This window comes from Aotus nancymaae, unplaced genomic scaffold (genome assembly GCF_030222135.1).
Source record: "Aotus nancymaae isolate 86718 unplaced genomic scaffold, 86718_ANA_hifiasm-v0.15.2.pri h1tg000016l, whole genome shotgun sequence".
In the NCBI taxonomy this organism is placed as follows: Eukaryota; Metazoa; Chordata; class Mammalia; order Primates; family Aotidae; genus Aotus; species Aotus nancymaae.
Genome location: NW_026988428.1, coordinates 81,575,028 through 81,588,518, shown reverse-complemented (window position 1 = coordinate 81,588,518; position 13,491 = coordinate 81,575,028). Strand labels below are relative to the sequence as shown.

At 34.0% G+C, this 13,491-nt stretch overlaps 1 protein-coding gene across 2 annotated transcripts in view; it reads right to left on the bottom strand.

Moving 5' to 3' along the window:
* PIK3C2G (phosphatidylinositol-4-phosphate 3-kinase catalytic subunit type 2 gamma) overlaps positions 1-13,491 on the bottom strand; it is a 419,361-nt gene that overhangs the window by 342,325 nt on the left and 63,545 nt on the right. For both annotated transcript variants that reach the window (XM_064377719.1, XM_064377720.1), the window contains one exon: positions 1,316-1,418. In XM_064377719.1, the coding sequence (XP_064233789.1) occupies positions 1,316-1,418 (103 nt within the window). The remainder of the gene's footprint in view (positions 1-1,315; positions 1,419-13,491) is intronic.

Genomic DNA, 13,491 nt, shown 5'->3' with positions numbered 1-13,491 from the left:
TTTTTTCCTCAACATTGAGGGCAATTTGAAGAATCTTAAGTTTAATATTGACGGAGTCAGTTGCCCTTTATAACTTTTTTTCCTGGAGATTTCAGATGTATAGCCTTTGAGCTGTCAACAGCAGCTTAGTTGGACACAAGATCCAAAAGATTTTTCCAAACAATTCTCTTCTGGCCTCATTATGTTATATTCCACATTGATATATTGCAACCTAATGTACCACCTGAAATTTTCTTATGATGAAACACTTCATACTAGAAAAAAAAAAAAACCATTCACTGGAAATCTGTTACCTAATATAAATGACAGGGCGAGAGAATTTTTGCTTAAAGCAAGTAATTTGAAGATTCTACAGATAAAAACTGCCAAAATATCAAAGTTCACTGCATACTGTGCAATTTGAATGGGAAGTAACTCACAACATCACACAGGGAATAAAATTCACATCTAACAGCATGAAACTGTATCATTAAAGCACAGTCATCCTTTTCTATGAAGCTTTATTATATATACTATGAAAGTTTGTCTGTCCTAATTTAAGCTATGTTTTCATAAACAGTCTTCAGATAAAACAAGTTATTTTTTCTGCTTTCAATGATTCCCCTTTACATTTTCTATATTTACTTCTAAGAAAATATGTGAAAGGTATACATATGAACCTTTGAAAGAAACCAACTGATTTGTTATTGTACTCAATGTATTAGTCAGCCTGGGCTGCTATAACAAAATCCTAGAGACTGGGTGACTTAAACAACATACATTTATTTCTCTTAGTTCTATAGGTTGCGAAGTTTATAATCAGGGTCAGAGCGAGCCCTTTTCCTGTGTGCAGACAGCTTCCTTCTTGCTGTATCCTAACATAGTGGGAAGAAAGAGAGAGTGGGAAAAAGAGAGGGAGAGGGAGGGAGAAAGAGAAAGACAGAGCACGGCGTTCTAAACTCTTCTTACAAGGGCACTTACCACCTCATGATAAGGACTTTACTTTCATGACTTCATCTAAACCTGTATATGTCCTAAAGACCCCACTTCCTAATACTGTCACCTGGGACCTCAACTTATGAATTTTAGGGGGACACAAACATTCAGTCCATAACACTAAGGTTGCAGTAATGCATTCATGTTATTGTGTCAGTCCAAATTATTATCAGGAATTTAGATAAGATATTTCATTATGTTTCAATAAATATATTTCAAACAAAACATGAATCGAGCTGTATAATTCCAAGTTGGCAATAATTCAATAATTCAAAAATTAGCAATATTGTCCTTAAAACTGTCAGTTTGGTAACTGAAAACAATGTTAAAGAAGTCTTACCTTTCGAGATAACTTTCCTGGAGCTTCCTTACTTTTCTGGAGATGGAGTTGAATAACAGATGTATCTTTTTGAAACATTTTGTGGCTCCCCAAAGAGTGATCACTGAAGGAGAAAAAATGAACACAATCATATCCTCCCATAATACCCCAAAGTATGTGTTTTCCTCCCTGACTTCATTTTCTTTTATTTTTGGAACTTAGTTTAGTAAAAGTAAGCTGAGAGAGAGAGAGAGAGAGAGAGAGAGAGAGAGAGAGAGTATGTGTGTGTGTGTGTGTGTGTGTAAATATATATATGTTATATACTTGTGTGTATAAATGAATAATATGAGAGGAAATACAGATATATAGATATAGATGACAAATAGTGAAGTTATTTTTAAGTGCATTAATAAGTTAGAAAAAGATTAAATGATTAGACACCTTTAGAATTATCATAATAAATTGTAACAAATAATACTTTGCATTTTCAGAGTTAGTTTTACCCAGCCATCTCAGAGTGCAAAGCTGATGACAGCATGCTTCTGGGTGGTCTAACTGACACCATTATGTCTGTGTAGGGGACCCTGTATCAAGAAAGCATTGGGATGTGGTGAAAATGTCACAAGCTTTAGAGACAGATTTACTAGCTCGATGACCTTAGAAAGGCCAATTAAACTAAAACGATCTGAAACCCAATATTTTCTCTTTCAGAGTTGGATATTAATGTCTATATCAAAGAGTTGACAAGCAGAATAAACAAAAAAATTATACCTATTTCAGAAATTTCCACTGGAATTATTATATTTCTTTCTCTTTCTCTCTTTTTTCTCCTATAAAGATCTACCAAGCACAAATTAACTGAAGAGCACAATGAATTACTATTTGGCAACATATTTCTTATAAATACAATCTGATTCTTCTGTAAAATGAAGGGCTTCTACTACATAAATTCCTTTACAGCTTTAAATTTTGTTATCTTTGGTGACTTTTAGTGATTGAGAAAAGGATGAATTATGTTAATGCACATTGTTTAAAGGACCTTAAACATATTAAGTATTTCAGGAGAAAAAAAAGTAAATTAGATACTTGTAGTCCTTAAGATGGTAATTTTATGTATATGGAAAATTTAGTAAATATTTGGGATTACTTGTTTCCAACAATACCAGACAAAAAGACCACTAATCTGTAAAATGATTTTAAAAAATATATAGAATTATGTAGAATAATTATATAGAATTTACTATACTATATAGTAAATTCTTTGTAAGTGTTTCTATTTTAACATGGTGTTTTTTATACTTAAAAAAAACTCAGAACCTATCTGCTAGCCAAAATGGTGAATGTTAGTGTTCATGACATGTGTTCAATGCTTATTCCTATCCCAACTGTTAGTCTAACCTAGATTCTTGTCCCAGGGACACCTACAGGGCCCTTATACTGTTCCCTGAGTTGTTTTCACGGTCAATCTAGACAAAAGGCATGGCCACTGCTTTTCTTCACTTGTTCTTGGAACTACTGATTTCTCCTTCCTCCTTTCCAAAGTTCTGCTTCAAGGGCCATCCTCACAATGTATCATATCCACTCAAGTTCCTGTCCTTTCACCTCCCTCTGCTCAACTCTTTTTCCATGCTAAGAGCTTTGTTTTCCTGTTCCTGCTATGGGAAGGGATTTAAGAATAGTGACCCATCTTGCTTTCAAAGATTCCTTTTCTCTGTATGTTGAAGTCTTGATACTGGACTCTGGACACCAATGCAATAGCTTCAGCCTCATCTCATGTATGGCTAATGCCTGCTTACTTGAACTGACTTTATTTCATCCACCTATGCACATACTCCCTCCTAGAATTGCCAGATAATATACTGGATGTCTAGTGTGATGGTTAATATTGAGTGTCAACTTGATTGGATTGAAGGATGCAAAGTATTGTTCCTGGGTGTGTTTGTCAGGGTGTTGCCAAAGGAGATTAACGTTTGAGTCATTGGACTGGGAAAGGCAGACTCATCCTCAATCTGGATGGGCACCATCTAAACAGCTGCCAGTGGCTGGGATAAAAGCAGGCAGATAAACATGGAAGGACCAGACTGCCTTAGTCTTCCAGCCACATTTCTCTCTTATGTTGGATGCTTCCTGCTCTCAAATGTCGGATTCCAAGTTCTTCAGCTTCAGGACTCTTGAACTTTTATCCACAGACTGAAGGCTGCATTGTCAGCTTCTCTACTTTTGAGGTTTTGAGACTCATACTGGCTTTCTTGCTCGTTAGCTTGTAGATGACCTATCGTGAGATCTCACCTTGTGATTGTGTGAGTCAGTACTCCATAATAAACTCTCCTTTATATATACATATATCCTATTAGTTCTATCCCTCTAGAGAACCCTAATACATCTAGTATATATAAATTACAGAGAAACAATGAATGTTTTAGTATATATTTCATTATTTATTATACATATTTATACTAAAGATGTGTGTATACATGTATGTACACATATACAGTAGTATTAAAATTTATTTCCACCTGCTTCTTTGTATATTTTTGTACACATACACACACTCCTTTATACCATATAGATGTATATATGTCTCTCTCTATATATCCACATATCTATCTATGTAAGGTATATATATATACATGAAATACCTTAATACTGTTTAGGTGTGTGTGTGTGTGTGTGTATATATATACACACACAATACATTTAATATAACCATGTATAAAATACCACATAAAACATATACTGAAAATATTTATGACTTTGAAATACAACTGGATATCCTATATTTTTATTTGCTGTATCTTTTACAATTTTACTGCTTTCAAAAACTAGTTCTTAGTTTTCCTTACCTTTGCTTCATTGTGTATGGCCGTGTGTGTGTGTGTGTGTGTGTGTGTGTGTGTGTGTATGTGTGTATATAGTGGAGTCTGGAACCATAATTATCAGATTTGGGGTAATAACAGATGTTGAAAGAGTTTTTTTCCCATATAATTTTTTTTTCAAATTACATTGTAGGAATATATTCTCATGGGATGTATCCAAATTGTACTAAACTCTATAAAATAAAAGAGATAAGAAAAATTTTTCTCTTTCCCTTGTTCTGTAAAAACAATTACCAGGAGCTTATTACACTTTTTTTATGGGCTGAAATAAATAGGTAACACACATATTTCTGTTATAAATGAGGTAATTTTATTTTAGTTGTGTCTCTAGCTTATAAATTTATTTTAATTCATTTTTGAGACTTTGCCTTTTAATCAGAAAAATTTGAACTATCCAAGTGATAGTAATGCCTTCTCCTATGTTATTTTAGGTTTATATTAACTATATTTTTTTCTTTCAGAATTCTTTCCCTTCATTTGTTGGAAGTATTTGAGCCATTTTTGAGTCTCTTCTTTCTCTCTTTATCTTTAGAGGCCTGAGATTCATAAACATATTTTTACTTTTTGGTGGTTTTCTTTTTTAATGAAAATGAAACATATCCTAAAGCTTTTCCACTGCAATCTCAATTTAATTACTATATGACAGACATTCTGAAATAAAATTTAGAGCTTAATATGACTTCAATTCAGTTTTCTCTTAGCACATTACAACTGCTCAAGTAGAGATCTTTTCAAATATTAGTTCCAGATTCTTTTATCACTTACTTGATAAAATATAAAAGGTAGCAGCTTTGTTGATCAAAAAAGTTAGATTTGGGATTTACAAATAAGACAGATATCTTAAAAATCATTTATTTTAAAATTAAACATAACTAAATAGCCTCTCACTAGCCAAAGTTTTGATATTAGAATAAAGTCTTTGCTATTGGATGAAGGGTCAGTTGATAACAATTTTGTGCCATCTTTCTGGTATAAAATAAATCTATAGGTAATTATCTTTAATTTCCTATTCTACTTTCTTAAATGTGGAGCAATTACTTAGAGTCAAAGAACAACTTGAATAGAAAACTATTTTGGATTTTTATAATTATTTTTCTGGTTGAAGTTGCTTCCTCTGCATAGAATTCAGCAATAATAGATTTTAATGGTTCTCCTTTATTAATTCTCTTTTACAAATTTAACTTAATTTTCATAGAAACACTGACTTTCTTTGTTCACTCATATTTCATCACTCTGTGAATACTTCATTAACTTACCCAAATAAAATAACAATAGAACTGGCATAAAAAGATTCAGTAATAAACACCATTGACTCTAGGTACGTTTACAACTCAATTTACAGAAGCAAAAGTGCATGGGCATAATTTACTTTACAGTAAACTATTTTTCTAGAGCAGCAGTTCTCAAAATGTGTTCTACAAAACCCTGGAGCTACAAGAGACACTTCCTGGGTGTGCATGTACTTGTAGGAAAAAAAAATCAGTACCACTTAAAAAATCCTTGATGCAATGGTAAAAATTATTAATTTTGTTAAACCTCAATCCTTAAATACAATATCTTTACAATATCTTTAATTTTCTATATGAACATATAGGAAAAACAGTCAAAGCACTTATGCATACTACAATATATAAGTTGTCTTTAGGAAAATCCCTCTTTTAATTGCTTGAGTGGCAAGAAAAAGGGGTAACTTTTTTCATAAAATGATTTTATTACATAAGAGAATTACAGACAAACTGTGGTTATTGAGACAGGTGTTTGGCAGTCAAAAATGAAAAAGCTAAGCTTGTCACTGTAAGGTTTGAATGAAGCAAGCAAGGTTCGAATGAGGCAACTGAGGCCAGTTACTGGAATAAAGAAATGTAATCGGCTCCTGGGCGAGGTTCTGCGGTCCGACAGGAGGGGCCGGAGAAGTCGCACGGACTCCTCTCAGACGTGGGGTTTTATAAGGAGTGAGGGAGCTCGATTGGTTGTGGGAGAGCAGTACTACTATTGGGTAAGATTATAAGCCTTTGTTTGCATACAGGACTTGGCTGCTATTGGTTAGAATTACTCGGCTGCTATTGGCTAGAAAGACTTGGCTACTATTGGCTAGAATCACAAGACCCTGCTTGCATACTGGGGTCTTTAAGGGAAAGCCAGGCTGTGCGAGAAAGGGAGAAGGGGACATGCCCGAGCGTGTCCGAGCTTTTGGACAAAAGTGGGGGCGAGTGTGCATCCGAGCTCCCGGCGAGGCAACCGGCCTTACAGTCACTTTAAGGAAAACAATTTCAGAAATAATAATTTTGTAAAATTTGCATCTTCCACTATGAGCTTGCCAGATTACCAATATATAAAGACTTTTCTGGTGAGATAAATGCTAATATTAAAGAATGTACCCTTTGATATTTTATAATAAAATATGGTAACATTTGGAAGATCTGCAGATTCCAGTGAACATATTTGTCTAAATGACAATCCATGATGTTTTAAATCTTGCATGGATAAAAGTTTATCAATAGGGCAAGACAGATCAATGGACTCTAAGTAGCCTAGTATCAAAATTGTTGATGTGTTTTTATATTCCACATTGTAACTAAATTTTAAAAGACTAATACTTGTTGATTTTGGTGTAGTATCAAAGAAAGATGTTCACAATTATTTCAAAAGACTACTATGCAAGTCCATATTTGTGTGAGACTAAATTTTCTTCATATGCTTCCACTAAATCAACATAGTGCAACAGACTGAAGGGAAAAGCAGAGTGATTGTCAATGGTCTTAATTAAACCAAACATTTAAAAGATTTCTAAATACATAACAACACTATGTTTCTTGCATTTTATTTTTGTTTTGTAATATGTGACTATTTTTAATAAAAATATTTTATTTGAATTTATGTATAAGTTTATCAGTATTTTTAATTCAAATAATAAATGCATACTTTAAAATTTTCTCAATTATACTTTCCAACATGGTAAATATTCATAGACTAAGTCCACAAAAATCATTTTTTGGGTACTCAACAATTTATGAGTTTAAAGGAGTCTGAGACCAAAATGTTTGATAACTACTCTTCTAGAACATACAATAAATTATGGGCCTTAATCATTCTGTTTTGGAAAGGAAATGAAGAGTGTTAATACAGCAAATCAAGCAAGCAGAGATAGATAAAGGAGCTTCTACTTGTTTCTTTTCTTTTTTGTTTACTATATTTTAGAACTTTTTAAGTTATTATGTTAACCATTGTTCTGTATTCTATAGGGCTTCATTGTTTATTTTGTTGAAGTACATCTTTAAATTTTTTTTAGAGAGATAATTTATGGACATGAAATGTTTCTATTTCTGAAAATGTCTTCATTTTTACATTGTCCTTGGATTCTGGCTTATTGTTAGTTCTAGAATTCTAGGTCAAATTATTTTCATACAATAATATGGTACTAGAATTATCAGTTAAGATTAAATCTCTACTGTTGTTTAAAGGACAATAGAGCTTCCAATAACCATCACACTTTCTAAGAACTGTGAACTACTCCTTTTATTACTATATGTGGCAAGACCACAATTTTGAATAGCTTATCTTTAATGATCTAAAGCTATGCTGTCTAGTATAGTGGTTAGTGAATACAAGCAGCTACTAATCACTTGTAATGATGCTACTTTTAATTAAGATATGCTATAAGTATAACATACCCACTAGATTTTCAAGACTTGTCGTATTAAATAATGTGAAACATCTCAATGATTTTCTTTGTTTTCATTACATGTTAAAATGGAAATATTTGAGGTATATTGAGTTAAAGAAATCGTAGTATTAAAATTGATTTCCACCTGTTTCTTTCTATATTTTCTTATTGTGGCTAGTAGAAAATTTAAAACTCTTACATGGCCCACATGATAATTTTGTTGAATGGTGCTATCTAGAGAAAATGAAAAAGAAAAGAGAGAAAAAGCATTAAATAATAGAAAGAAGGGTGAAAATTTAATAAGTGCAATAAAAAATAAATTTTGAGGATTGTAGATATCAGAAAGGATAAGAAAAAAATGTTACCATACCAAGAGAAAGAGAAATGAAAGGTGTGGTAAGATGGGTAGTGTGGAGAGAAGGGTTGGGCTCTAAGAACAGGCCACATCGGGAATTACAGTGCTTATAACATGAGCACAGGAAATATCAATTTAAGATTGTACACACCAGGTGTTTCTCTCAGTTTGGTAACATTCCAAATATGAGCACTACATATGCTTTTTTTACTAATCATCTATAAAGCTTCAGCTGTTAAATGAACTGAATGTCTATAATACAATAGAAAGTTTAGGCTTTTTCTTCTCATATACAAGAAAATCAAACTTTCTACACATTTATTTATTTATTCTGCACATTTATTTATTTATTATCTCTATACTTGATCCAATCTATCTGCTAGTTACTATCTTAGGAACTATTATGTGTATACTTGTCATTTAAGATGAACACTTGCACATAATTACCCTTATTTCCTATTCCTAATAACCTTAACACCAAAAAAGTGGTAAGTACTCAAATTTGTCTTATGAGCAAGAAAGCATCCTAAATAACATTCAAACTATGAATATTGATTCTCATTGCCCTGGCTGCTCCTTGTAAACCCACGTTTAAGAGCAGTGCTCTTTCGTTGGAATAAATACATACCCTTGTTTTATATGATTTGAATTAAGTTAAAATAATGTTATTTATTCTACATGTAAGAAGTAGTCACAGAGGTGTATTGTGTAATATTAAGCTCATGTATAGAAAATAAGCTATTTTAATTTGATTTTGTAAATATTGAAAGCCAAGATTGCTGACAGCTTCTGAAGGTATTCCTTTTTTTCTTTCTTTTTTTTTAATAATTCAGTCTCCATGAGGTATTTCTTTAAGAAAATTCAGTAACTAAGCTGGACTTAAAATACTTGGGATAACTAAGTCTGAAATGTAAGGCAAATATAACAAAATATTAAAATAATAATAGTACTATAGTACCACACAGAGTGTTTTCCAGATAGTTATGTGTCTGTGCACACATTTGGCACATGTACACACATTTCGATTTGCCCCTTGAAAATTTCTACAATGTTAAATCTGCCATATCCTTAATCTGAGTAAACTGGTCTTTGCAACCAATAAAATAGCCTTGGATTTTGTGCTCAAAGTGGTATTTGGAGCTGACTCAGCACAGATAGAGATCAATGATATATTGTTTCAGTAAACCAGTGCTCCTCAAGTTTATTATTATTTTGCCTTCAGGGGAACTATGAATAGGAAAAGTTAAACTTTATGACTTGGAGAGACAAGAATGGTTAAATTCTAAAACTAGGGCTTTTAGGCATGAGGTAGTTAGTAGAGGAGGGTCAAGCTTTTGAGCAAAAACCCTGTATGGACATAAATGGATACCAACAGATAATACTCAAGAGGGAAATGGACCAAGGAGATCTGAAACTTTCTATTCAAATGTCCTGTTTTTCTTAAGACTTCCCTCCAACCTATAAAATGGCAACTATCCCTAATGCCTCCTCACTCAAATATGGTTATTTTTCTTCATACATATAGTACATATGCTTTTCTTAAAATTCAAAAAGTTGAACATTCTGCAAAGAAGTTTTTTTTTAATCTGGAATTAAGTTTTATAATAATTCTCAAGTTTGCAATGCTGTCTCTACTAAGTTATGCAGTTACAAAAGAAAGATAGTAACATAACTATATAAATGATGTTACTAAAAAAGTCAGTGAAAAAAGCAACAACAACAACAACAACAATGGTGAAACTGGAACTTTATATCCTTCACAACAAATAAATATCCTGAGCCCCAAGGAGCTCTTTTGGTGGGGCATATAATATGCAAAATTTATAATATAGTAATTAGACCTGGATATAAAAAATGCTGATTTCATTCTATCTTAGGATTTTACTTTTTTTCCCACAAAATCTCCAGAGGAGAAACACCCTACTACAGACTTTACAAATACAAAATAATAAAGGGGTTATATTTTGTCTTATTAAGGTGATTAATAATTATTATTTAATAATTATTTGAAGTAATTACTTATTTGAAGTAATATGTAATTCAAAAATTCTCAAACTAACCACTTTATTTAGGAAAAGCAGAGCACTGGGTTATTTAAACTTTTATTAATTCAAACTTGGGAAGATTTAATAATTCTTAACTTCTAAAAATAAACAATGCTTTTGAATAACAAAAATAATGTGACAGCTGCATTTTGGTATTCTACATCTAGAAATAATAATATTAAATTATGTACTTACTTTCACATATAATTGGCCATGTTTTCTTGGAAAACTCATGCAACAGCTTTGAGAGTCCTTTGGCCAATTTTATTCATTAATGATGCTTGTGCAATTCAGCTCTTTAAAAATCTTGGGGCTGAAATATGCTATCATTTTTACAAATAGCTTTTAATAATAATAAACAAACTTTATTTAGCATAAGGTCTTTCTTTGATGTTTCACTCTCAAGTGAAGGTATATACAGAGTATCTACATATGGGGACATTTGTTCTAGTACAGAGTTGTTGATAAAATCAAATGCAAGTTGGTATAGTATGTTATTTTTGCGGTCATTAGCTATTTACTAAAGATGTAAACCACAGTTAATTACAGAATATTAGGTAAAACACTATGAAGGAGATTAAGAAAGAAATTAAAGTCATCCAAAAAACTCTTATTGAATGATTTATTAACAGAATACATTTTTTTTTTTTTTTTTTTTGAGACGGAGTTTCGCTCTTGATACCCAGGCTGGAGCGCAATGGCGCGATCTCGGCTCACCGCAATCTCCGCCTCCTGGGTTCAGGCAATTCTCCTGCCTCAGCCTCCTGAGTAGCTGGGATTACAGGCACGCGCCACCGTGCCCAGCTAATTTTTTTGTATTAGTAGAGACGGGGTTTCACCATGTTGACCAGGATGGTCTCGATCTCTTGACCTCGTGATCCACCCGCCTCGGCCTCCCAAAGTGCTGGGATTACAGGCTTGAGCCACCGCGCCCGGCCTCAGAATACATTTTTTAATTGTGTGTGAGATAGCTCAAATTTATGATATGTTCCCTTCTATCCACCCACATGGTTCTGTGATTTTACAAGTGGAGGAGCAGAGTTATGTAAAAGAGAAATGCACTTTATCTATTTCTTTCCTCAAAGTAGGTCTTAAAGGTTGGAATTAATTTTAATATTTGAAGCCCTAGGCTGTAGCACATTTGCTGGAAGTAATCAATTCGTTCAAGTTTGCTAAGTGAAATCCTTAATTTCGCTGAGAAAAAAAAAAAGACTCTTTTCTTTCCCAGCAATATATACAATGTAGTTTTACTGCTAATGAGTGTAATCTGTTACTTAAAACAGTATATATTATGACTTAGTCTTTTCCTCACTGGTAATTAACAGTTTTCTTTTTACTCTGAGTACAAGACAATTCCAATTTATAATCGTTTGTTTAATGAACAAATTTAATATAAATCAGACCAAACGCGGTGGCTCACGCCTATAATCCCAGCACTTTGGGAGGCTGAGGTGGGTGGATCACTTGAGGTAAGGCATTCGAGACCAGTCTGGCCAACATGGTGAAACCTCATCTCTACTAAAAATACAAAAATTAGCCAGGCATGGTGGCATACACCTGTAGTCCTAGCTACTCAGGAGGCTGAGGCAGGAGAATTGCTTGAACCCAGCAGGCAGAGGTTGCCGTGAGCCAAGACTGTGCCACTGCACTCTAGCCTGGGCAACAGAGTGAAGACTCCATCTAAAAAAAAAAATTAATATAAATTGTCATGAGATTAGAGTGTTTTTAAAAAATGTTTTTTAAAAAATATTATTTTAGAATTTTAATTAAAAGGATTTAATTTTGTAAAAGGATTTTTGTACTCTAATAAAAGGAATGCTTCATCTCTACTAGGAGAGTCCCAGAGAGAAAAACAAGACTCTCAAATAGATAGGAAGATCGTTCTAATCAATGTCAGTGATGAATAAAGAGGTAAATAATACCTTCTTAATTTAATTTTAAAATATATAACTATTTCCAAGTAAAATTTTTGATTATTGTAGAATTTATTTTTTCCTTATGAAAATTTATTTTCAGCACTGAATTCTAACATTCCTTGACAACTGTCAATTAAGTAATAAAATAACTGTTTTGTTCAAATCACATATATAAAATTTGACCATTCTGCAAGCAATTGGCCCAAGTAGAATTTTTAAGAAAGAATGTCTAGTATTTCCTCAGGGGGCACTTGTGGTTTACTACTGACGATGCAATCATGATTTATTCAGCAAAAGCTTTTAAGTATAGTAAATTTTGTTGTTTTACACGGAAGCTAATAAGAATTATTTTTAAGTTAAATTAGACAGTAAGATTTACAGTAAGATTTTTGAGATAAGAAATTAGGCTGGGCCCGGTGGCTCACGTCTGTAATCTCAGCACTTTGGGAGGCTGAGGCAAGAGTGGATCACCTAAAGTCAGGAGTTCGAGACCAGCCTTGCCAACATGGTGAAACCCCATCTCTACTAAAAATACAAAATTACTTGGGTATGGTGGTGCTTGCTTGTAATCCCAGCTACTCAGGAGGCTGAGGCAGGAGAATAGCTTAGAACCCAGGAGGCGGAGGTTGCAGTGAGCCAAGATTGCACCACTGCACTCCAGCCTGGGTGACAAAGCAAGACTCTGTCCCCCCCAAAAAAAAAGAGGGAAAGAAAGAAAAGAAAAAAGAAATTACTTAAATCACCTACCACAGCCTACTTCATCTATGTGCGCTCCTTGGGAGGTCTAAGGACAGGTCTCCTCTGGTCACCACTGCCCCTTCACCCAGTGCCCAAGCCTAATGCCTGGGAGCCTGGGAATTACCATGCCTCATTTGCGACCCAGCCATGCATGCGCACCAACAGGAGGCCTGACAAAAGACCCAACCCGCCTGCTGCACAGCACCCAAATATAACCATGGGGCTGGGAAACAATATATCCTGTCCATCACAGCCTTTTCTCCTATGTACCATTGGGGACCCTAAGGACAGTTCTGCCCTATCTAGTGCTGTACCTCTCATGCCCAACTACACTGCGCAGGGCCCTGAGAATCACGCCACCCTGTCTATGCCTGAGCCACACAAACAAAACATCAGGATGCCTGTCAAAAGACCCATCAGGACCCAAGCATGCCAGCTGGGGACCTGGGGATTGAGCTGCTGGGCCTACTGCCTCTGGTGCACATGAACACCATCATGAAGCTGCAAAACAGACCTAAAGTGCCTGTCATCAATGCCCAAGCATTCTATCCAGAGCCCTGGGGATTGCCCTGCCCACCCATAACATTCTGCACCTGTGCACAT